Raw genomic sequence first — 26,002 nt, forward strand, 5'->3', positions numbered from 1 at the left:
AAGACCCATTCTTTGGCCACTTTTACCCATCCTCCAAGACATATTCTGGCCACCATGTATTACAATAATCACTCAACTTAGCCTTACATAACTCTTCCCCAAAATACCCTGTTTCCAATGTGCTAATAAGCACCCCAAAGGAGAAGTTTGTGGTATGGGGGCATTGCCACCTAAAATCCCTTTAAGCTTCTCCATATTACAACTCAATACACCACAAATGCTGAGGTTGCAATGCTTTCGCGATTGTCTAACGGATGGCACCTAGGCAATACCATCAGGAATTCCTTAGCCCGACCAAGCATAGCTTTCTCTGCGTCTTATTGGCAGGCAACGAGACCAGAGTAAAAGCACCTTACCTCTCTCCTGGAGATGTTGTGAGCAGTGGAGACGGCCACGGCCGATGGGCTCCCCGAGAATCCCTCAGTGCCGGCTGGAGCGGGATCAGGTCACAAACTCACTCAGCAGCACTAACATGGTTTGGTGTAGCGTGCAGGAGACTTCACCTGTGGAAACAACAACTTAGCAGCGTTTTCAGGTCATGAAACCCCCTGGCTTGGCGTGTCCACTGTGGCTAGGAAAGGGACAAAGGGGTCTTCTGAGCGGTCTCTCAATGACAGTTGTGAGGCAGATGAGGGATATTTCAGACAGACTCTCACATCGCCCTAAAACCCCCTAACATAGTTTCTCATGATTCTTTAAACAATAATTATATCTAATCGCATCTAACAATTATATCATTTATCATATACTGACTACACAGGTGCAGTTTCATATGATCGAGCAAATACAAGGCCTAACATTTCCCAGGGCCTACCTTTAACATTTTCCCAGGGCCTACTAAGCCTAACTTTCTTTCTAACTCCCCAGATTTTCTATGATTTTAAAATATTTTGCTATCACCAGGAGCCTGGGGCCTCTGACAACACCTTAGGGAAAGTCTGTTCTTCCTCCACAGCCATGGCTTCATAAGAAGACACACAGGAAGGGGATGCAAAGGCACAGCTCCTGGCAGAGGCATTCCAGAAGGTAGAACTGGATGCTAGATACTGACTGCTGAAAGTGATGTAGATCCTGGGAATCGAGTGCAGAGAAATCCTGCAACATCTGGAATATCTTCTGTTGACAGGTCTGACTGTGACAGCCGAAAGTAAAAAGCTGTCCCCTGAGCAGAAGAGGGAGCATTTAGTTTTTGTGGAAGGTCACAGGAAAGGCTTGTTGTCACACTGATAAAGAATGTCCTCCAAAAGCACAGTGGAAACAAAGACTAGTGAGAGGCTGGAAGGGGACTTGGGCTCCTCGATCAGTGGGTGCTTGAATGACAAAGGGGATGAACAGAGGATGCAGAACATACTCAGGGACCTGGAAGACACTTTTGCAACACCTAAGCCCACCAGTCAGTCCAAATGCAAGTCAGACAGCAGCAAATCCAAAAAAATTGAAACCATTGCAAACCAGGAGTTCCTCCAGTTGCTCAAGCGCCTTGGACTGGAAAGTCACTATCCAAGAAAAATGGGGATGGGAGATTTCCGCACCATCTGCAAGACATCTCTGCAGGACAGCCAGCCCAGCCAGGACACAGAACTGCCATTTTACTTCTTGCAAAAGCTGTTAACTGTGGATTACCAAGTGAGGTACCTGACTTGCTGGGATGACAGCAACCCAAAACTTACAGGTCTTCCACAAGCCACAGCCAAAGAGAACCAACACTCAGACACCTTTGAAGAGTTTTTTGGTGATTTGAAGGAAGCAGCCCCTGAATGTGCAAGCAGGGACAGCCATGTGCACCCCATGGACCTGCAGATGGCCATTTTCCATTGTGCTGATGACTTCCTGAGACAGACCCTGGCAACCAAGCTGGCCTTCTGCCAACTGGCGCTGCCTCTGCTGGTGCCCAGCCCGAGCACTTCACTCATCGAGTTCCCGCTCTACGCCCTCAGCCAAATCCAAAGGAGCTGGAAAGAGGTGGACAAGTCAGGAAAGCAGGCCCAAACAAAGAGTTTCAACAACAAACTCATCTTTCAGGCACAGACACCCATCGTGTCCTTCATCCGCATTGGCAGCTCGGCCTCCTCTTCCAAGTCCCAGCTCTTGAACGCTCTGCTGAGCAAACGCAAACATGACACTTTCTTCCACCGCCACTGCAAAGGCAGCACCAGAAAGCGTTTGCTGATGGAAGGGCTGGTGGAGATCGCCTGGTACTGCCCCCGTGGAAGTCCAGATGACACCTTTGAGTGCTGTGTGGCTTTCTGTAACCTGCATGGAGACGCCAGGGATCACGGAGCACAGCTGCAGTTCCTGCAGGAGATATCTGCTGTCAACGTGGCTCTTGTATCTGAGTTGGAGCACATGGACAACAGGGGGAAAAAGCTGCTGCAGGACCTGTTGCAATCACAAAGGCCTTTGGTTTGTCTTCTCACAGAAATAGAGAATGCTGCAGCTGGACAAGTCGGCAAAAACATAAAAATAGGGATGAAGAACAGAAACGAAGCAGAACTGATGGAGGAGCTGACCAAGACAATTGGGAATCTCCTGGAAGGTTCTAATCCATGTTTCAGCCTGGAGGCCTGCGTGGACAAAGCTCGCCAGCACAGATTAGTTGTGGATGCCGATCAACCTGCATGTGTGACAGCCAAAGCCAAGGCAAAGGAGCTGATGGAGCTTCTGAAGAAAGAGAAGCTGTCTGAGATCAAATCCCGGCTGCTGCCGCTTCAAGGAAAACTGTGGTACCAGTGGTGCCAAAAGGACAAAGAACTCACTCACTTGCAAGAGAAGGGGAACAAGAGCATCGAGCATCATCGCAGCGATATTGAAAATGAGAAGAAAGCACTAAGAAGAAAGCAACTTGAGCAAGCTTTCCCTCTCAACCCACTGATGAAATCTTTCCTTGGCTTTCTTCATGCCAAGCCAGCAGATACCAAGAAATACTTCCTGCAGTGGATGAAGGTCTTTATGGATGAGCTGTCCTGTGGTCGCCTTGAAGAACTGAGGAGAGACTATCACAAGTTATGGTCAGAAACCCAGACAGGAAAGAAAAACCAGGAAAAAACCAATATGAACAGTAACAGTTTGAGTCGCTTGGATGCCCTCTCTGATGAAATCAATGATTCATCCATTGGCCTGGATCACGTCCTGAGAGAGGCAGGGCAGATTTATGAAGCTCTGCAATTAATGAACTCCAAGAATGCCAATTTTGACAAACTGCCAGAAATTGCAGCAGAGCTGATGGTTTCAGGGTACCCTGTGGAGCTGATGGATGGGGACGCTTCTTACCTGCCCTTGCGCTGGGTGGGAGCAATCTTTGACAGCTTAATTGAGAGGCTGGGGGACAAACGAGTGTTTGTGCTCTCTGTGCTCGGCATCCAGAGCACAGGCAAGTCCACCCTGCTGAATGCCATGTTTGGTCTGCAGTTCAACGTCAGCGCAGGGAGATGCACCCGTGGAGCCTTCATGCAGCTGATCCCAGTGGGAGAGGAGCTGCAGCAAGACTTGGGCTTTGATTTTGTGCTGGTGGTTGACACAGAGGGACTTCGAGCCATCGTGATGGCCAATAAACAGTCTCTGAAGCATGACAATGAGCTGGCCACCTTTGTCATTGGTGTTGGCAACTTGACTGCGATCAATATCTTTGGAGAAAATCCATCAGAAATGCAGGATGTTCTCCAGATTGCTGTGCAGGCTTTCCTGAGGATGAAGCAAGTCAATCTTTCCCCAAGCTGCCTCTTTGTCCACCAAAACGTGGGAGAAGCAGCTGCCAAGGAGCAGAACATGGAAGGACAAAGGAGTTTGCAGGAAAAGCTGGATGAAATGACCGTGGTAGCTGCTCAGCAGGAATTCTGTGACATCTCCTCCTTCAGCGATGTCATTGGCTTTGATGTGAACACCCACATTCACTACTTTGCTCACCTGTGGGAAGGAAACCCCCCAATGGCACCACCCAACCCCAAGTACAGCCAGAACGTCCAGCAACTGAAGAGCCAAATCCTCCAGGCTGCCAAGAAGCAGTCACAGTGCAGCATTTTGAGGCTCTCGAGCCTCAAAGATCGTATTGGTGACCTCTGGAATGCTTTGCTGAATGAAAACTTTGTTTTCAGTTTCAAGAATTCCCTGGAGATTGCTGTGTACAGGAAACTGGAAAGTGCCTTCAGTCAGTGGACCTGGAAGCTGAGGAGTCACATCTTAGATGTACAGATGAGACTGGACAACAAAATTCGGAATGGGGACTGGCAGAATGTCACCAGAGAACACCTTGAAGGGCTGGTGCAAGAGACAAGTGATGCCATTGAGAAAGAAGTGGAAAAGTATTTCAGGGAAGACAAAGACTGTGAGACACTGGTCCAGTGGAAATCAAGCACAGAGCTGAAGCTGAAAGACCTAAAAGAGACTCTTCTTCTTGAAACAAAAAAGAAATGTGAGAATCTCATTGAGCTCCAGAAGGAGCAGAGGAAACTGGATGCAAGGAAGTTGGACTATGAAGATGAGCTGCTGAGAAGGAGTCGGGAGCTGGCTGTGAGTCTGAAAGGGAAGAGCCTCAGTGAGAGAGAACTGGAGAAGAACTTTATTCTTGTCTGGAATGAGTGGATGGCTGAAGTCTCCTGTGCTGCTCGTTATCCAGAATGGGTGGATATTGATGCAGAAATTGAAGATGTCCTTGTGGAGCAGTTTAAGGAGCCAGGTTTCCCTGCACGGCTGAGATCATTTCCCAGAGGCAGAGGGTTTTCTTTTGATCCAGAGAAACACATCATGAAGAAAAAGTATTTAGGCTATTTCCCAGGTTTCAGGAGCCTTTCCAATGCTGATATGATCAAGTTTCAGCACGTCACAGACAACATCATAGCGTGTGTGAAGTCAAACATTGCTAAGAAGGAAGAGGAGAAATGGGATTACAGTAGAAATTTTATCCATGAAATACTCAATGAAGTACAGAAAGGTGTGAACTCTGTCCCCAGCAATGCACCCTGTAGTTTTAACAGAGATTACAGCATAGATTTGTCTCTGTATCTGTGCAGAATGGCAGCAGAAAGGTTTAAAGTCATGCACGAAGCATTCCAAAAGGCAAATGACCCAGTTGTGTACCTGAGCAGCAAGAGAGAAGATTTCTTCCAATGTTTCCAGATTTCCTGCCAAGGAGCCACTTCTGTCACAACTTTTGCTGCTTTCCTTTGTAACAAGATTCAACCAGCTCTTAGCCGTGCAGTCTATGAGAGGACAGCTAAAGCCATCGCTGAGGACATGCAGGGCAAATTCCCAGATTTCAGGGGCAGCAGAGCCAATCTGGAAGTTTGCATCCTGAGATACCTGGCAGAACAGGAAAATTTTGAGTATTTCAAATCTTACCTTAAGTATCCAGTGGTTTTTTTTCAGAAATACAGCGGAATACAAGTTCAGAGTTACTGTGTAGATGGAAGTAGGAGGCTGGAGAAGTTGTTGGATTCCTCCCTAAATCTTCTCTATCAAAACCTCCTGTCAGCTGTTTCTTCATCAGCTCAAATTGTCAAAGACAGAGAAGAAAGAGAAGACAAAGTTTCTCTTTGGCTGGATGAATTTTTCAGGCAACTGACAGAGGTGATCAACTTGCCCAGAAGTGACCTGAAGGGCATCGAGCACCAGGAGGTCACAGACATTGAGTTCCTGAGCAGGGCCATGGCAGAAGCTCTGGATAACCTGAGGGACAAGCTCATGAAAGAATTTCCTGATGCTGACCTGAGCTCGTTTTCAAGGCAGCCTCACACCATCCTGGCAGAGCATTTTGCAGGGTGCTGGGAGCAGTGTCCCTTTTGTGGGGCTGTCTGTACAAACACCATGTGGAATCATGATGGAGACCATCAAGTGGTCTACCATCGACCACGAGCTTTGATGGGAACCACGTGGCATGGCACAAACAACCTGGTCATTGATATTTGTTCCAGCCTTGTTACAAGTAATCTCAAATTCAGGTTTGATAACAACAAATGGATCCCTTACAAGAGATACCGGGATGCTGGACCTCCTGCTTCCACTTGGAAAATTCTTCCTGATTCATCCATGCAGGCATACTGGAAATGGTTTGTGTCTCGTTTCAGGACACAGCTGGAAGCTCTGTACAATGGGAAATTTCAGGGCAAAGGAGAAATCCCTGAGGCGTGGGGGAGAATTACCAAGCAGGAAGCACTGTCTGATCTGGAGAAGCGTTAGGCTACATACCTGAGAAGAAAGAAGCACAACGGCTTTGCAGTTTAGAAGAACTTACTTCAATGCTCTCCACAAAATGCAGTTACAATGATGATACTCTCAAACTATGTGTAGACATGGTATCTAATTTTTTCCCAAATTTGGTGAAATAAGGGCACATTACTGTGGCCTTTGATCAACAACTTCTCACTTCATGTAAAGCCAGAATCCTCTTGCCTTCTTGCCATAAACATTTCCCTCTTCTTTGTCCTAGAGCCAAACCAAATCCCACAGCCCTTGGATCAGCTGCTGTGAGACAAGAAGGGACAGTGCCCCAAAGGCAGTTTTCCCACAGCAAGGAGCTGTCCTGCTCAGAGAGAGGCCTGCGGGACCTGAGGCCATCTGCACGCTGGCTGCAAGCTGGGCTGCTTGGTTTTTTGGGTGTCATCCTTCCTTCCCTCACTGCAGCCTCCTGGATCAAATCAGGCTGTTCTCCCAGGAGGCACTGTTTTGCCTGTGGGCTCAGGAAAGCAGTGACACGACTGCCCTGGGGCACAGGCAGTGCTTTCACTGCCTGTCTCAGAGGTGCTGTGTCTCTGTCCAGCCCAGCCGCTCCTGCTCAGGTGCCTGGGGCTGCTGCCCTTCCCTCCAGCCCTCAGCCGCAGCAGGAGTTGCTCCTGCCCTTGGCCTCTCTGCTGAGCAAAATCCTTTGGAATGCCCGATGTGGAGAATCCTGTCTGCCAGCGCCTTCTGCAGTGTGTAAAAAATGGTTCACTCTTCTGGTAACACTTAAGAGTTTAATAAAGGACTATAGGAAACAAAGACAATAAAGCAACGATTTACGGCTGGGTGGGTCTTGGCACTCAGCCAAGGGCACACCTGCTATTTTGGAAACACCCTTTATATACTATTTCTATTGCATCAGCCTCTTGCATATTTAAACTTTTCCCCAAACCAGTTTACATGTTCCAAGAAGTTTTCAGCATGGCTCCTCCATGGGTTCATCTTTTTAGAACATGCATATTTCTTGGTTGTGCTTTTAGTCCATTTTTACAACCACCTCTAGTTCTTGGGCTTTGGTCCACACTGTCTTCAGACAGTGAGTGCTGATAGTTGGCATATCCGTAGCAGGTCTTCGTCATATGTTCCTTGGATATTATCCCAACCTAGCAGACATTTCACCAGCCATTTCTTTTAGTTAACAACAAAAATAAAAACTATATCCTTATAGCAAAGTTGCTTTAACATCCTACATATAGAATTCATTTTAATATTTGCAAAAATCCAATATTATCTATAACATGCATTAGCCCTTGGGGCAGTGCTGGTGCTGTCCAGGCAGGCTGGTGGCACTGGAGCTGTGCTCTGGAGAAGGTGGCACCAGCTGGCTGTGTCCCAGGGAGCTGTGGGGGCTTTTGCTGTGCAGGTGCTGCAACCCATCTAGCAATGGGAGGGCCAAGCCCTTCTGGAGAGCTGCTGAAGGGCTGCTTCAGCCTCATCCCCTGCAGGCTCTGCTAATAACAGAGTTGATTTGGACTGGTTTGTGTCTCCTTTGTGTTCACGGGAGCCACAGCTGAGGGTGACTCGAGCTCTCTGTGCTGCAGACAGGCAGGGGACAGGGGGTGGCACTGGTGGAGGGGGTGTGGCAGCAGAGGCTCTGCTCCATTCAGGGTGTGTGCTCCAGGAGCAGCTTCACTGTCTGCAGGGACAGCAGAGAGGGCAGGAAGCCCCAAGCCACAACACCCAGGGAAACCAATGTCAGTGGCAGGTGCCAAGGGAGGCAGGGCTGGGAACCAAGCCTGGCCTGTCACACACACAGAGGGCTGAGAAGGTTGATCCCAGTGAGGTTCTCTGCTCTGGAGCTGCTCAGCTGGGAACCTGCCGGACAAGAGAGGAACGGGCCCAAACTCTGCCAAGCCCAACCCTGGCCAAGCAGACCCAGAGCCAGTGAGAGGAGCCAGAGCTGGGCCGTGTGAGCCTGTGCTGCATGGGCTGAGTGCCAGGGACTGGGGACACCTGGGCTGGGAGGGGATTTGGGCCGGCTCCTGGAGCCAGACAGGGAGTGGAGGTGCCCCTGGCCATGATGTCACCTCCTGGGCTGCGTGGAGAATGTCCAAGTGCAGCTACTGCAGTGAGTGGGGGGGCCCGTGCCACAAGGGAGGCAGTGGAAAGGACCCAGTGCAGCAAGGGAGGGTGGCCTCAGGCCTGGGCTGGAGTATCAGGAGGGTGCAGGGTCTCTCACCTGTGCCAGCTGTCCCAGCTCCCTCTCCATTTCAGCCAGACTGTTCTCTGCACCTTTCCCTGTCTCTGCCAGGACCACTCGGCCAAAGTCTGGCACGTCCTTCCTTGCAGGCCCTGCTGTGGGGAGGAGCAGAAACAGCCTAAAGGTCTTTTCCAATCTCTACAATTCTTGGATGTGGTGCCTTCCAGTGACACCAGGATGCAGTGGGATATCCTGGTTTAGGGTAAATTTGGGGGAAAATGTCCAAAGTGGGCCCCTCCAGAAAGTAAGCCCACACAGCCCCTCCCCCCAGTCAGTTTGCGAATGACTTCCTTGGAGAGAAGTAGAAAGGACCTGTTTATTTAACAGGCAAGCACTCCTGTCCTGGTTTAGGGTAAATTTGGGAGAAAGCCTCCAAAAGGGGCCCTTCCAGAAAGCAAACCCACACGGCCCCTACCCCCCAACTGGTTCGGGACGAATTCCCTCAGAGAGAAGTAGAAAAAATCCTGTTTTTTTAACAGGCAAAGCACTCCTCAGCACACAAAATGAACAATACCAGATGACAGAACTCATTCGCTGTTCTGAAGAGATGACAAATTTCAGAAGTCTCTCCAGTGGGTGGTCGCTCTTTGAAAGGTTGCAGAGTAGGCACTGGCAGGCTGCAAAGTACAGGGTCTCGGTGCTCCCTGGGTCCTAGTCTGGAGCGGGTTCAAATGGTTCCAAGAGAAGGGGAAGAAAAACAGTACAGGGAAAACTTGGACTGCCTCAGCTAGCTAATCTAACTAACTAACTAACTAAAAAGCAAAAGGAGTGTGTTTTTCTGCCCCGTCCCTGCCCAGACATCAACAGTCCAGATGAATGCGGAGGAGTGAGTGAGGCTGATAACAAAAATTTTGTGCTTCTTCTCCATGCCTTCACTCTCAGCCAGTCTTGAAGGCACAGAATAGAATATCTAGCATAAACAGAACACACAATTGAGACAGAGTAGAAATTTTACAGAGGAGAAATCCATCGTGATTTAGGTGAAATGCACATCTTTGAGTTAAGTCTGAATTTTGAAAACATAGCTGTTTAGTCTGACTGCCTGTTCTCGTAAAAAGCCTAGGCTCAGAGAAACTGCTTCAGTTGAAGGACAGAGATAAGGGGAGGAGACAGGCAGAGAGACTGTGAGAGCAGATCAACCTGACCTAGGAATTCTTTCTGATGAAGAAGAATTAGTGGAATGTCAAGCAAATTTGTAAAAATGAATATGTATGAACCTATTGTGAAATTGCATGCATATGTGTTTGAGAGGGAGATGAAGAAGGATCTGGAGTTCTCAGAGGTGCACATGTCTTTTAAGGAGAGTAATCTCCATATACGTCCAGCACTGTAATAAACATACTGCCTTTACAACTTTCATAAAGTGGTGGAGTTTTGTTTGCCTCCGCAAAACACAACCATCACCCTGGGACACTCTCCCAGGCTGCAACAGTTGGGACTAAGGGTGCGGTGACCCTGTGTAACATCCCAGAACATTTAAATGTTGGGGACTAAACTGGGGTTCCTTTAGTCTGGCTTGGCACATGGGAGATATACTAAGCAGATATGTTCAAGAGGTCAAAATTACTCGTAACTTAGGTGGCAAAAGATAGAAAATCAAGGAATTTGATCAACCATTTCCAGTCTGTGACATTCTGCCTGAGTCCTGAGGAGAGCTGATGGTGTTGGGGTGTGACCGTGAAGCAGAGCAGGAACTGTCCAGTGGGGTCTGTCTGCTGCACACACTGGGAAGGACAGGGCTGGTGAAGGAGGGGGACATGGCTGGGGTGCCTGGCTGGGAAGAGCTGGGATTGGGATGGAAGGTCAGGTAGTTAGGTCTGAGAAGACCAATTTTGCTCTTAGTTTCCCTTCCTCTCCTTCTTCTCCCTCTTTTTCTGGAGAAGCTGTGGCTGCCCCATTCTGGAAGTGTCCAAGGCCAGGTTTGTGAAAAACAGAGTTCACTCTTTAGAATTTTTAGAAGTTTAATAAATGATAAAAAAAGGACAAATATCCAGTGCTGGAGCACTTTTGGCAAATGGCCAAAGAGCACAAACATAGCTTAAAACCATGTTCTCTATATACAGTGCCATTGCTAGGGTTGCATGCATATTCATTCGTTTAAACATTATTCAAACATTCCTTGGAGTTTTTTGATGTTCCAGGAACTCTTTTGTTTATTTTCAACCTCTGACTTGTCTGCAGAACATTCTGTAGAATAGGTCAATTTATTTTATTTCTTCCTCAGGTTCCATCCTGTTGTTTCACACTCCCTGATAACAAGTAGTTAATAAATTCTCTCTAGTGTTCCGGCTTCTGTCACTGTTGTCTTATCTCTTGGAGAGGCCAGTCCTGGGATGTGAGATACAGCATAATTGTTTTACACCATTCTCTGAGTTAGTTGCATAAAAGCATTTTTAACATTACATAGTCTTTATTTTAACATTTTGCTAAAATTTATAGTATATTTTTATCACACTACTATTATATAAACTATACAGTGCATACATAAACCAACAGAATATACTATACCCAAAAGCCGTTAAAAAATAAGTATAAATTGTACCATATCCAAAATACTCATGATTTATAACAACATGCAAAAGCTAGTATATGAACATGAAAACCAATATTATATTGTCATTTATAACAGGTTGGGTGGGACTTGGAGCACCCTGGCATAGTGGAAGGTGCCCTTGCCCATGGCAGGGGTGAACTGGATTAGCATTAGGGTGTCTTCCCACACGGAATCCATGTGGACTTAGGGTTGGGAAAAACGCCATTCACTTGTTTTATCATTTTAGAAATTTAATAATAATAATATAGTAATAAAAATTAGGACAATAATAATTTGGACAATCAAAGTTAGGACAATAAATTACAATAAAAGGTAAAGAATTACGGATGTCCAGTTGCTTTTGCATTCTGCCACAAAAGCAAACTTTGCTAACAAAGGATTAACCCTTAAAAGCAATAGCCTATTGCATATTTATATATCTCATACATGATTCAAACATTTCTTTCAAACTAGGGGTGTTTCTGCTTAATTTCAGCTTCCCCCCCTCATCTTGTAAATCAACCGTTGTGGTCCCTCGAAGTCTGGGTTGTCCCGATAAGGAGGCAATAATTCTTCTTTTGAGATCTTGGTGTCTTCTTGCGGTTATCTCTGTGCAAAGAATTTCTTGATTATCGTTTCCATTCCTTGAGCTAGTTACAAAAAATATCTTACATCCCATAGTTTCTATTTTAACATTATGCTATAGCGTAAAAACTATATTTACCGCACTATTTAAAAGAGAGTAATACAGCATAACTTTCCAATATAATATATAGTATTCATTTTATTATTTGCAAAGAGCCAGTCATATAATATACATTTTTCACAGGGTGATGAGAGTGGTACAGGGATACCTTTGAGTCCTTTCTGGTACCTAAAGGAGATCCAACAGAGACAGAGAGAGCCTTCTTAGCAGGGCTGTAGTGCCAGGACACAGGGAATAGCTCCACACTGACCCAGGACAGGGCTAGATGTGTCTTTTGGGATCTTTTTTGCCACTTTTCTTGCTCCCCTCATGCATCGGGCCATCCCAGCCACTGGACAACGCTATCGCGGCGGGGCGGGGTGCGGTGACGTCACTGCCACGCCGGGTGGGCCGATGCGGCGGCGGCGGCACCGGGAGCAGCGGGAACGGCCCCGGGAACAGCGGGAGCGGTGGGAACAGCAGCACCGGGAGCGCCGGTAGCACTGCGAACGGCGGCAGCGGCAACAGCGGGAGCACCAGCATGGAGTACGTGAGCTCCAAGCAGCTCGCCGGCTTCAGCAAGTACAAGGTAGCGGCGCTGACGGGGGCCGGGCTCGGGGCCTGGCGCCGTGAGGGGGGCGCTGAGGGGCGGCCGGGGCTGGGAGGGGAGGTTGGGGTGCACGGAGGAGGGGAGGCTGCAGCGGGGCATGGAGCCGGAGTGGGATCTCCGGAGGGGCTGTAGGGAGAGCCAGGGTGTGGGGAGGGGTTGTGGAGGGAATCCCGGGGTTTGGGGCGGAGGGAGGGGCTGCAGTGAAATCCAAGATTTAAAGGGAACAAGGGAAAACCCAGGTTGGAAGGGGTGGGAGGTTGTCATCTGGGTCGTGGGTTGGACACAGACACACGGCATAACACTGAGAGTCATCAGTAAACAGCAATGAGTTTAATATGGCTGCCCTTTTATAGGACATTTGAATTTCCTAGGCTTAGACATCTGATCGGTCTGGTTTTAACACCATCCAGCTATTTGACCAGTGAGATGTCTGCAGCTTAGGAGAGTACATGATTGGGTGAAGGGCCTGTTTGGGTTTGAATGTAGCCTATCATTGTTCACCCATAGACCAGTTTATGGAACTGGGCTGGCTTTCTTATTTATAGCCAAATTAATTGCCCAGCCACAGACCAGCTGTGCTGTAACAGGAGTTGCAGTGAGGCCCAGGGTTTGGTGGGTTTGAAGTGACAAACAGGGGTTTGGGAATGGGGGAATTGGTCCTGCAGTGAAACCTGGGATGGTGACAGGGGGCTGCAGGGAAACCTGGAGTTTGAGAAGCTGGAACTTGTTGGTTTAACATAGCCTTGCTTTTAGTGGGGGTGAGAGGCAACAGAGGCAACTTCTGAGAGAAGCTGCCTGAAGCTTCTACTATGTCCAGCAGAGCCAATCCCCAAAGGCTCTGACAATAGACATATTGCTAGCCCAATTAGAGAAGTTGGTAATGCCTCTGTGATGGCATATTTAAGAAGCAAAAAAATGCATACAATGTCTTCTCTTCCAAGAGGCAGCAAGGCCATGAGCCACCAGGGCTCATCCTGACACAGCTGCCAGGGCCTGTCTGGTCATGGGTGCCAGGGGACCATCTCAGCTCAGCCTCTGGGGGCCTTCCCAGCACCATGAGTGGTCACACAGCTGGGACCACGCAGCTGGGGTCAGTGCCAGGAGTGCCCATGCAGCTGGGGCTGTCTCAGCATGGTCTGCAGTGAACTGTGCCTGCTTGACTGCTTTTGACCAGCTGTGCTGTGGACAGAAGGGCAGTGGTGGTGGCAGCAGCTTCTCTTTTTCAGTGCCCTGTATGACAAGAGGTGCTGAATGGAGCCAGCGCCATGGCGGCTGGCACCGCATGTATGGCAGTAGTAGGGACCATGAGACCAACAGCAAGGGGCATGACAAACAATTCCCTGACATGGACCCAGACAAGATCAACCTTTCAGTGCTGCAAAGCCCTAGAAGAACTTTTCAATTAATAGAACTTGAGAACAAACAAATCTATGGACAACAAGTCTCTTTGGAACCACTGAAAAAGAAAAGGGGAAGACATGTGAAGACAACAACATGGTAACACCAAGGTCAGTGAAAAGGAAGGAGGAGGAGATGGTTCTCCAAACATTGGAGCTAAGTTTCTTCTGCTAGTCTTGGTGAGGACTATAATACTACAAACTGTTTTTCCCTGTACTTCATGAAGTGCATGGGGGGATGCAGAGATCCACTTGCAGCACGTGAGAAAAGGTGCTCACACTGGAGCAAATGTGTGATAGATGAGTAATGTGATGATTGACCCTCACAATTAACATGAAGTAATGACTGCCTTTTGGGGATCCTGTCTGGCTAGCTCTGGACCCCTGGCTTTGTTCCCTCAAGGACAAAAACAAAAGGCAGGAGGAGCTCTTTCCTCTCAGGACCTGAGTCCCACTTTATTCCGGATGGGATCGGCCTGGGGATCAAGGCGATGTCCCTGGGAGGAAACAGACTGGGGGTCTTCTCCCAGGAGATTTTAAACCCAGTGAGAGAGGGACGGGGTAGAGGGACAGCAGCCAATGGGATACAAGTGAGGAGGGGGAGGGGGTGGAGCAGACCAGGGAGAAACCACTAACACTGGGGCTTATCACTGGTCTTATCACCATGTGATAAGAGAGGGGAATCCCATGAGGATACAAACATACTATTCAGTAGAAAATACCAAACCCAGCGCAATATAACAAATAAATAAACTATTTAGTGTACAACACCTCCCGCTTTTATGTTAAAAAAAATTAAAGGAAAAGCATTGGCCTGTTCTGATCGAGATTATGAATTTCATCCACCACCCATGATTTCGGGCCTGTTAGTTTGCTTTAGGTCCACAAACTCTGTGCAGTTGACTTCTGAGGTACTGGATTATACTGTAGATGGCCTTGAAATCTATGCGGCGTAGAATTCTGAACACTAACATGATTAGAAAAAGAAGAACAAAAACCAACAGAATTGTCCTAACTATTGAAGCCCCCCACCCTCAAAGTCCCCAGTCTTTGAACAGTCTGCTGAACTAGTCCTTGGATTCCTGCTTGGCTTGTCCGATCAAGCTTTTCACTTCTCGGAGAGCTGCGTGGATGTTAGGTGCTTTCAATGTTAAGTTCAAGCCACAAAGCCCTTCAAATTCCTGGCACTTGTGTCCTTGCATTCGTGCCAGGGTCACCCAGATATTTTGTCATGGCTGAGGGACGATCCACACAGCTGTCAGACTCGTCAGCGTGAGCAGGATGACAATTTGGACAGGGCTCATCGTGAGGTTTAGTGGGAGGTAGATTTTTCTTTTCTAAAATAAAAAACAAACATTTTGAAACATTTCAAAGTTCAGGGGTCTGCCGGAATGTAGTTAAATCTTTTAGGAAGATTCTTCCTCCTCTTTCCAGCAGCGTCTTCTCTTTGAGGCAATGGCTGCTTGCCTCTCATCCCTGTCTGCTGGAGCTGGATTTTTGGGGACAAAAGGTTTTACCCACTTCTGGGATATCCTACATGGGCCTGTGGGGGTGGATACACACGCATAGTCATGCCCCCAGGTAACGAGCTCATAAGGACTCTTGGTTTCCCAAGTTTCTGGGTCCTTAATGAGAACTGGTGGATGCTGTGATAACTTAAACTGATTGTTACTGTGGAAATGCCGTACTACCAGAGGACTCTTGTTTTCAAATGAACAATTCAAAAATCTAATTGTAAACAGGGCTTTGCAGAGCATTTGTTGGGGTGTCATCCGCACTGCTGAACTGCTCTGCCTAGCCAGGACTTGTTTGAGTGTATGGTGGGAGCGCTCAATTGCAGCTTGACCTGTGGGGGAGTAGGGAATGCCTGTCTTATGCTCCACTCTCCACTGCTGGACAAACTGCAGGAACTCCTTGGAGGCGTACGCTGGCCATTGTCAGTCTTAATCTCCCTAGGGATCCCCAGCACTGAAAAGGCTTGCATCAGGTGTTGTTTGGCATGTACAGCCCTTTCCCCTGTGTGGGCAGAGGCATAAATTGCAGCTGAATACGTGTCTATGCTGACATACACATATTTCAGGCAACCAAAACTGGGAATGTGTGTGATGTCTGTTTGCCACACTTCGCAGCTCCCAAGGCCTTGGAGGTTAACCCCAACACCCAGCAATGGCATGGCCTGTAGCTGGCAACTGGAACAGGTGGCCACAATGGCTCGAGCCTGACTCCGTGTTAGCTGGAACTGACGAATCAGACCTGGCACATTTTGATGGTATTGCTGGTGACTTAGCTTTGCCTGTTGGAAGATGTCTGGAAGGCGTACCATTTCTGCTGGGGCAGCAAGGGAATCTGCTTTGCCATTACCTTCTGCAACCTCGCCTGGCAAATCAGTGTGTGACCTCATGTGTATCACATAGAACAGATGCTCCTGCTGTGAAACTAAATAAATTCGTTTTGAGAGCAACCTGAAGAGATGCTCATTCTCAATGTCTTTGACAACTGCCTGCTCTGCCCTGGACACTACTCCCGCCACGTAAGCTGAATCAGTGACCAAATTAATTGGCTCCAAGAACTTCTCAAAGATTCTCATGACTGTGGCAAGTTCAGTGACCTAGTGTCGTGGTTTGAGAGGAAGTGAGTTTTTTGGGATGCTATGGTCAAACCAATAAGTGCTCAGATTTGAATATTGGCACCTGGTGCGGCCACTGAGGACATAGATACGCCTCTGAGAACACAGGAGGGTTAAAAGGTGAGAACTCCCAGGGGGAAGCTCTCTTGGGTTCCATCTGTGAAAGAGGTCAGACCTCCCCTGCCCGGCTCCCTGCTGGGTGAGGGAGGGGAAGCCATGGGGCCAGATGAGGTAGGCCGGGCCTTGGACAGAGAAGGGAGGTGAAGGCCCCTGCAGGATGGAAGGGTGGAGGAGCACTGAGAGACATCAGGCAGCGCCCCCGCCCCCCACCCCCACCGAGGGGGAGAGAGAGAGAGAGAGAGATAGAGAGAGAGAGAGAGAGAGAGAGAGAGAGGGAGCCTGTGCCTTTGCTGGTGCCACCTTGAAATTTGATAGCACGGCCAGCCAAGAAAGAGAAAGGGGGGTGTGCAGTGAGAAGGTGCCCGGCAGGGCAGCATGGGAGTTCTAGACAGGCAGAGCCTGAGATTTTAACCCTTTTCTTAGATGATGGAAACCTTAGAAATGCTGATCCTCCTAGAGCTGAATGAGGAGAGAGATAGAAATGGAATAGCTGGAGATGGGCAAGTGTGATGAAAGTCCGTGCAAGTGGAGCAATCATGGGAACCAGAGGTAGGGTTGCAGTATGATATAATGGAGGGCAGGAACATGGAAGGAGGGAGGAGTGTCCAAGGGAAGGAAGGGGTTGTGGGATGGGAAGGGGTTGGGGGAGGGGACAGGTGGGCGAAAAAGAATATGGGAACAAAAATACTCAGGAGGGTCTGGCACATGGCCACTGACATCTTGGCCCCAGATCATGCGGTCGGTGCCATCTTGAATGCTGGCCATATGATCACCACCATTTCGGGGCTGGGAGGGTGAGAACACGAAAGTGGGGAAGCAGGAACTCGATTAAAGTGGTGCAGGGAAGGTGCTCTGTCAGCCTGCACACAACTGCCAGAGCTAGGGTTCCACAGGGTGCCTCGCACATCCCTCTCAGTTCAGGGGCAGAGGGTTTGGGAGATGGGGTAGGGGAAGCAGCAGGAGGGGAGGACCCACAAAAGCCACCTGCACACGCAGACCCCTTCACACAGTCCTGCACCCTTCCCCCGCACTGGGAAATTATCCCCTGGGGGATTACTCTGGGGTCCCACTACTACTCATGGGGTAGCCGAAAGTCCCAAAAGCTTACAAAATCCACACATGGAAATCCAGCTGTAGCGTGGGATCTGTGACCTCGCAGGAGACACCATGTGGGCACCAGCTGAAGCAATGACTGCCTTTTGGGGGTCCTGTCTGGCTAGCTCTGGACCCCTGGCTTTGTTCCCTCAAGGACAAAAACAAAAGGCAAGGAGGCGCTCTTTCCTCTTGGGACCTGAGTCCCACTTTATTCTGGATGGGATCGGCCTGGGGATCAAGGCGATGTCCCTGGGGGGAAAGAGACTGGGGGTCTTCTCCCAGGAGATTTTAAACCTGGGGAGAGGGAGGTAGAGGAGAGGGACGGCAGCCAATGGGATACAAGTGAGGAGGGGGAGAGGGGTGGAGCAGACCAGGGAGAAACCTGTTGGAAGGGCCTGTGGTTGGAAAGGCAGTCTTTGTTGGGGGAACCTGTGATCTGCTGGTCAGGTTGAGATCATGGGTGAGTAGCAAATCCCCAAAGGAAGAAGCAGAGATTGAAGAAGAACCAATGGGCATACCCCCAGATAGTCCACCGGGAATTAAACTAACCCTGTGGAAATATGACTCCCAACACCAGAGATAAGGACAAGAGCAAAATGATTCAGTACTTCATGTTGGAATGGACCAGAAGGGAAATTAGGAGTGATCATGTATACTGGCCGAGATATAGGTCAGATGAGGGATGGATATGCCAAGCATTAAACATGTATGTAAGAGCTAAGAAACCTTTCAATCAGGATGAAAGTAAATATGCTGCTTGCTGGGAAGGGGAAACCGCACCCTCGAAGGTGAGTGTGTTTAAGGTAGCAGAACATACAGAGTAGGACTCATAAGACCACTTGCCCCTCCACACCCAGTAGCTCCAACTGCACCTCGCCCTATCCCCTGATGGGCCTAGCCAGAACACCAGGAGCAGAGTAGCACAAAGAGATCAGAGGATGGGAGCCAAGCATTGGACTGTAGCCCTTGAGGAAAGTACCCCTGGGGGGTGTCACGATCCACTTGTACCAAGCAGGAGTTGTGAAGGTTTGTTAACTGATCTCAAAGTGCAAAAACAACACGGAAAGGGGATTTCAGTATTCATCAAAACAAATGTACCTTTATTGAGTGCCCATAGCAATTATGTGAATGAAGGATTAGAAGAGAGATAAAGAATAGATGGGGGTGGGGGGGGGGGGGAATATAGCTACCAACGCAGAAGACGGAATCCTCATGGTGCAACCAATAGATCCGCCTTGTCACGCTGGGGAGAGTCTTGAAGTCTTTGGTTAACTCAGGGGTGTTTATAGTCCTTTGTCAGGAGGGGAACAGGTACAGGACAATGGAGAATCTGTCTGTTGAGAACAAGTACAGAACAGGACAAACCAGTCCAAGCAGTGAGCAGAAACCGTTGTTTTCAGGACTGGTTCCTACTGAAATGAATTCCAATATATGTCCGGATGGGGCTTTGTCTGGGCTTGCCTAGCCTGTGCTGCTTGACCAAAAGGTGACACTGTGGTGGTTTCACCTCAGAGACACCTCTGGCTAAGCTGGATGCTGCAGCTGGCCTGGAGACAAGTTCAGACCTGCAAAAGCCCCGGTTTACCTTCTGTGCAGATGCTTTAAGGTGAGGTGAAAGGAAGGAGCGGGTTCTGCCAGTTTCGATCCAGAGTTTATTCAGATGGCAGGCTTCTGAATCTCATAACAACTACTAACAGAATGCCCGAAGTGTGTGGTTGCTGGCTCTTTTAACCCCCGAGAGAGAGGGAGGGGAGGGGTAAGGAACCCACCAACCAGGTGCAGCGTTGGCAGGTCTCAGGTGCAAGGGACACCTGGGTGGGCCAATGGACGCCCAGGGATGTAGGGCATCTTTTGAACTCTGCCAATCACTTGATTGTTGCCTCTGCCGAGGCGTGACGACCTGGTTCAGGAACGGCACGGCAGCCACCTCAGGCTGTTCGGGCCAATTACTCACAGACACCAGTGTGGTGGACAGTAAAATGGCATTTATTTCCAAATTGCACAGCAATATATAGCCTCGGGTTACATAATTTCCATCTGCTTGTGTAACAAACCATAGAGAGGGGGATCCTATCTTTCTGTACAGCACGTAATCTTCCGACCACCTGTCCCTGTCTTACCACACTTCCCCCCTTTCCCTATGATTAACCAAACAACATCTATAAAATGACCAGTGTTAATCCTGTGTTATTAAACTATAAGTTAGTACCAAAACTTAATTCATCAAATGTTAATATTACTGTTGAAAAAGCCTTGCTTAAATCAGTTGTCGGCGTTCAAGTAGCATGATGTTAATTGAGTCCAAACGATTTCTAACTACACTAACTTGTTTAAAATACAGGGTCCAAAGATTAATACCAAAAGTATCATAATACAAGGGCCTATGAGAGTAGAGATAAGGGTGGTTAGCCACGGGGATTGGTTAAAACATGACTCAAACCATCCCTGTTGGCTTTCCCTCTCTTTCTTCCTTAAGGCTAATCTTTCTCTCAGTTCGGCCATTGAGTCCCGTACGACTCCTGTGTGGTCCGCGTAAAAACAGCATTCCTCTCTCAGGGCCACACACAAACCTCCTTGTTGCATGAGTAAGAGGTCCAAGCCTCGTCTGTTCTGCAAGACAACCTCCGAAAGAGAAGAGAGGGATTTTTCTAAAAGGGAGATGGATTCCTCAATTCTTTGCAAGTCCTCGTCAACGGTTGCCTGCAGCTGGGAAAGCGCTTGACGTTGGGTTATAAGGGCCGACACGCCTGTACCTGTGCCGGCAGCTCCCAAACCGAGGAGCACTGCAACGGTGATACCTGTTATCATTTCCCTTTTGTAGAGCCGGCGAGGTTTGTCAGACAGGAGATACATTTCTTCCTCTCGATGATATAGGACCCTTGGAACAATAAAAACTTGGACACAAAAGTCAGCAGAGAAATCAAAATGAATAAGGTACACACAGGGACTGACCCCAGATTGCTGGCATACCCACATCCCTGGCCCAGATGGGATCGCCCATTTGTCTGAACTTTGGAGCTGTGAAAACTCATCACAAACGATGCCTTTTTGTCTCACTACGGTCTCGCTACCTAAACATTTGCCTCAACCCGTAATCTGACTCAAAGTGATCCCTCTCCGGGGGGTATCCCATCTACACTGGGGTGGGTTCTGTAATGTTGAGTAGTTGAAGGAGACATTCAAGGCAACGCCCTCCATCTGTGACGCAAACCAGGAAAGCCAAGGTGTCAGGCAAGGCCCAATTGGCACAAGCAATTTGTATCTTTTTCCAGTCTGTGAGTGGAATGTCCCTTGCTTGCCCCCTTCTTGTTGGTGCAGGAGAGTTATCACTTCTGGTTTTATTTGCAGTAACTCTCTCGTATTCTGACTCTGAATCGGTGGCAGACCGGCTGTCCGACCACTCATCCCAGCTAGTGTCTGACTCAGAGGTGGAGGTCGACTGACTAGATAGTTCCTGGTTTCGGTACCTTTTTGTGGAGCTCCGCCCTTGCTCCTTCGTATGAAGGGTAGGCCGTTCCCTCTCCCTACGACCACTCCGCCCCCTACTTTTGGAAAGCCTGGCCATATAAAGGCACATCTTGTGGCGCGTGTCCTGATTGGGCTTATCGCCTTTATTCACAATCTCCACCCCTTCGTGACCACTCCCACTGCCCCGCTTTTCTTGAACCTCCTCCCTCTCCCGCTTGTGGTCACTCGCCACACCCAAAGGTTCCCTTTTCTGCCCATCTGTAGCGTCTGGGCCCCGCCCTTTGGCCTGCTGCCTGGCGCCATTTTGTGGGGCATACAGTGGGGGTCTGTCCCACATCTCCCCTAGTTCTAGGTTATTGGCAGCGGTCCTGACCTCATCAAGCAAGTCATCCCACAAAGATTTTTGCTGCTCCACAGGTGGGGACTCGGGGATAGGACTGGACGGGCATGGCGGCGACAGGAGGTCACCCACCCTTGTGAGCTGCTAGGCTTGGATAGAAGGTGGGCAACCGAGGTCTGCATTGTCGCGCCGACCCCCAGTTTGGGAGTGGCTAGCAAGCAGTCTTGGGTGGCCTTCCAAGTTTCCTGCTCTTGTAAAGCAGTCCGCAAAGCCTGCACAACCTTGCCCCATGATTTGAGATATTTCCCACTACCAGAGGACATGGTGTCCTCTGCCAAGGCTTCAGTGCACCTGTCCCACACGTCTGGGTGGAGTTTATCCACTAGGCGGTCAATAACACCTATTTGCAAAAGTCTAGTAGCAGCAGAAACAAATTCTTTAGGCCTACAATTAATTCCCCATTGCTTATGAAATTGCGATACAACCTTTGTGAGGGCTTCCATTCTTCTCGCTTGTCCGGGAGTGTCCTCCCCGCCGGGCTGGTCCCACCGCTCCGGCCACCATTCACCCGTCCAGGCGAGCCCCGTCCCCTGAGTTCTTGGGTTTTGGCACCACTTGTTGCCTCTGCCGAGGCGTGATGACCTGGTTCAGGAACGGCACGGCAGCCACCTCAGGCTGTTTGGGCCAATTACTCACAGACACCAATGTGGTGGACAGTAAGATGGCATTTATTTCCAAATTGCACAGCAATATATAGCCTCGGGTTACATAATTTCCATCTGCTTGCGTAACAAACCATAGAGAGGGGGATCCTATCTTTCTGTACAGCATGTAATCCTCCGACCGCCTGTCCCTATCTTACCACACTCGATGCCCCTCTGGAATACCAGGACTGACTGACAGCATCCAGCAGGGGTCAGGGCAGGGAAAGGGGGAAGTGATTCACACCTGGGAAAGGACAGGGACACAGGAGACAAACTATGACATCACACTCCTACATCTCCCCCTTGTTTTGTTTAAAATGAAGAGGACTGGGTTTGGGGCGCAGAATGCTTGCCAAACCATGGTTGGTAAATTGGTTCCTCCTCTTCAGGAGGGTCAGTGTTTTCCACTGAGGTTTCTCTGTCATCCGTTGGAGCACTAAGGGCTTCCAAATTATAGACTTCAGGAGGGGAAGATGAGCTTAAAATTAACTTGTAAACTATGCACTTGATCAGCCCAAAACCAGTGCTAACAACTACAATAACAATTATTAAAATAAACAGTACTATAGCCATAGTTTTCAGAATAGATCTCAACCAGCCTGAGAGTCCCCAGCCTTTGAACAGTCCACTCAGCCAGTCATCCGTTTCTCTCTTGATGTCATTCACCATGGTTTTTATTTTGTTGATCCTGGCATGGATGTTCTCTGCTTTCGATGACAAGTTGAGGCAGCAGAGACCTTCGAATTCTTCACAGTGATGGTTGTGCAGAAGGAGCAGATAGTCTATACGTTTGCTTTGGGCTGAGGGACTATCCAGGAGATCGCTGGTGGAATGATCACAAGTAGGACAAGGAGCAGGTTCGGTCTCATGGTGTCTCAAGACTGCACACAAACAGTGGGATCTAAACTGGTACAAGAAACTTAAGACAGACATATATTACAAACTATTCCAGATTGGAGGCTTGAATGGAATTTCTTCCAGGGAAAGCACATGGTGTTTCCTTCTCCAGGCAGCATTAGCCACCTGGGGCGCTTCTGTAGACTTCCCTGAGACCTTGGGGACGTAGGGCCTTACCCATTTGGAAGGAACCCACTTTAAACCAGAGGGGGTGGACACACAGGCATATCCACATCCCCAAATAACCAATTTGTAAGGTCCCACTGTCTTCCAAGTCTCAGGGTCCTTTACTAGGACTGGAGGCTTTCATTGACATCTGACTGCTCCCCCCAAAGCGGTGTATGATGGGTGGATTCAGGCTATCAAAAGAACAGTTCAGAAAATTGATTGTGAACAGTGCCCTGGCCAAGCGGATGTGGGGAGGTTCCACTTTCAGGACCTGATGTTGCTGGTCCAGGACTCTTTTGACATCGCGGTGAGTCCTTTCTAGTACGGCTTGACCTGTATGGGAGTAGGGGATACCAGTCTTGTGACCTATTCCCCATTGCTGCAGGAAGCTCTTGAATTCCTTGGATTTGTCAGTGGGCGTGTTATCAGTTTTCAACTTCTTAGGGATGCTCATGAAAGAAAATGCCTGTAGGAGGTGCTTTATGGCATCAGAAGATGTTTCTCCTGTGTGGGCAGAGGCATAGACTGCTCCAGGAAAGGTATCTACACTGACATGAACATATTTTTGCCATCCAAATGACTTTATGTGTGTTACATCAGTTTGCCACAGTTCACAACTGTTCAACGCTCTTGGGTTTACTCTCACGCTCATCGTAGGGAGTGCATGTTGTTGGCATTTGGAGCATGTGGCCACAATCGCTTTGGCCTGTTCTCAATTGATGTGAAACTGATGAACTAGGCTAGGTGCATTTTGGTGGAAAAGCTGGTGGCTGATTTTTGCCTGTTGAGAAATGTTTGAGAGAGTGGCCATCTCTGCAGGTGCAGCAAGAGCATCTGCCCTTCTGTTGCCTACAGCGATAAACCCTGGCAAGTTAGTGTGTGACCTGACGTGCATCACATAAGTGGTTGCTCTCAGTGGGAGACCAACTTTACAAGTTTTGACAGCAATTCGAAAAGTGCAATGTTAGACACTTCTTGTAGTATTGCTTGAACTGCTCTGGATACTACTCCTGCCACGAAAGCAGAGCCTGTAATCAGATTAAATGGTTCTGAGAACCTTTCAAAGGCTCTAACAACTGCAGCCAACTCAGCAACCTGAGGTGAACCTTCCACCTCAGCAATGTCCGACTCCCACTGCTGGGTTTGAGGATCCTTCCAAGTCATAACGGACTTGTGGGATCTCCCGGACACATCTGTAAAGATGGTCAGAGCCTTTTTTAAAGGTCTCCTACTTAGAACACTTGTCAATTTCAGAGCAAATTGAATTTCTTGTTCGAAAAATTTGTGGGCAGGCCGATCAAAGGAAATTTGTCCTGAGTAGGAATCTAGAGCAAACTGCAACACTTCATTTTCCCGAATCAATTTTTCCAATATTTTCTTAGTATTTTGGCCTGATTTTAACTCTATTGGAATGTAAATGCACTCAAAGTCACATCCTACTAGCTCCCTGATCCAGGTCCTAGCTTTCTGGATCAGTTCTGCTACCAGCGCTTGGGGCATTGTCATTCTCTTGGACCTTTGGTGACTGAGGAAAACTCACTCTATAATCAAGAGAGGGTCCCTCTGATCCTGGTCCTTTTTAGGTGATTCCTTTGCCTTTTGTGTTCGTTTTTTCTCCCACTGGAAAATTATTCCATGGAGGTGTGGCACCTTACCTGAGATGATAAAATTGAATGGCAGATCAGGCCGACATTGGTTGGCCTGTCTTGTGGACATTGTTGTCTGAATCTTTTCTAGAGCTTTCTGAGCCTCTGGGGTAATAGCCCTAGGAGAGCTCGGGTCCTCGCCCCCTTTCAATAAATTGAAAAGAGGGGCATGGTCTTTGTTAGTCAGACCTAACCAGGGCCTTACCCAATTTAAAGACCCACACAACTTGTGGACATCCGCAAGAGTCTTGATCCTTGGATTGATTTGTAATTTTTGAGGAACAATGGTCCTCTTTCCAATTTCTAAGCCCAAATACTTCCAAGGTGGCATCTTTTGAATTTTCTTTTCCTGGAGCTTGAACCCCTGCAACAATCAATGCATCGATTGTTAGGTCAAGCGCGTGGGTGAGTAAAACATCACACAAGGATATCATCCATGTAATGATAGATGATAGCCTTTTTTGCGGCTGCACGCACTGGGGACAGCAGGGACAAGAAATACCACTGGCAAATCGCTGGTGAGACCTTTATTCCCTGAGGAAGAACTTTCCAATGGTACCTTTTCATCGGGGCTTCCATGTTGATGGTGGGGACCGAGAATGCAAAACGCGGTGCGTTGTCAGAATGCAGGGGAATTTGGAAAAACAATCTTTTATATCAGTAATAGCTAATTTCCAGTCTTGGGGAAGAATTGCTGGGGATGGCATACCAGGTTGGAGAGAGCCCATATCTTCAATGACATTATTAATTTGTCGGAGGTCATGGAGGAGCCGCCATCTGTTTGTCAGCCTTCTGGATGACAAACACTGGAGAGTTCCACAGGGACATGGTCTCCACAATGTGACCCTTTTTTAGTTGCTCTTCCACTAGCTCCTCGAGTGCCTTTATTTTTCGTTTACTGAGTGGCCACTGTCATACCGAAACTGGTTTGTCTGTCTTTCAATTCAGTTTTACGGGAAGGTGCTGTTGAGTGACCGCTGTACACAAATCCTGTGGAGAGTCTGGAATATCAATTGTGACTCCCCACTGAGACATTAAATCTCTCCCTAACAATGATTCTGAATAATCTAACACAAACGGATGTATATTTGCTAATTGTCCATTTGGCCCCTCAATTTGGACCATGCTCTTGGATTGTCTTGCCAATTGCATGCCCCCTAAACCTTGAACGTGACCAGCCACATCTTGCAAAGGCCAATGTGCTGGCCAGTCCCATGCTCGGATCACTGTGCAGTCTGCACCCGTGTCTACGAGCATCTCAAAGCGTTTTGACTCCCCACCCCCACAGACATTACACCAGATA

General features: G+C 48.5%; 1 protein-coding gene across 3 annotated transcripts in view; it reads left to right on the forward strand.

Moving 5' to 3' along the window:
* Nucleotides 1–26,002, forward strand: part of LOC132325622 (interferon-induced very large GTPase 1-like) — a 51,533-nt gene that overhangs the window by 12,510 nt on the left and 13,021 nt on the right. The window contains exons 3-4 of one of the 3 annotated variants that reach the window (XR_009485989.1): nucleotides 11,978–12,217; nucleotides 13,465–13,746. Coding sequence is in view for 2 of the 3 variants with exons in the window: in XM_059843151.1 (XP_059699134.1) it covers nucleotides 1,234–6,171 (4,938 nt within the window). In the remaining variant the exon portion in view is untranslated. Of the gene's footprint in view, nucleotides 1–955; nucleotides 9,774–11,977; nucleotides 12,218–13,464; nucleotides 13,747–26,002 lie in introns of those variants that run through there. The other 2 variants (XM_059843151.1, XM_059843153.1) reach the window with 2 other exon arrangements.

Source organism: Haemorhous mexicanus, chromosome 3 (assembly GCF_027477595.1).
Source record: "Haemorhous mexicanus isolate bHaeMex1 chromosome 3, bHaeMex1.pri, whole genome shotgun sequence".
Classification (NCBI taxonomy): Eukaryota; Metazoa; Chordata; class Aves; order Passeriformes; family Fringillidae; genus Haemorhous; species Haemorhous mexicanus.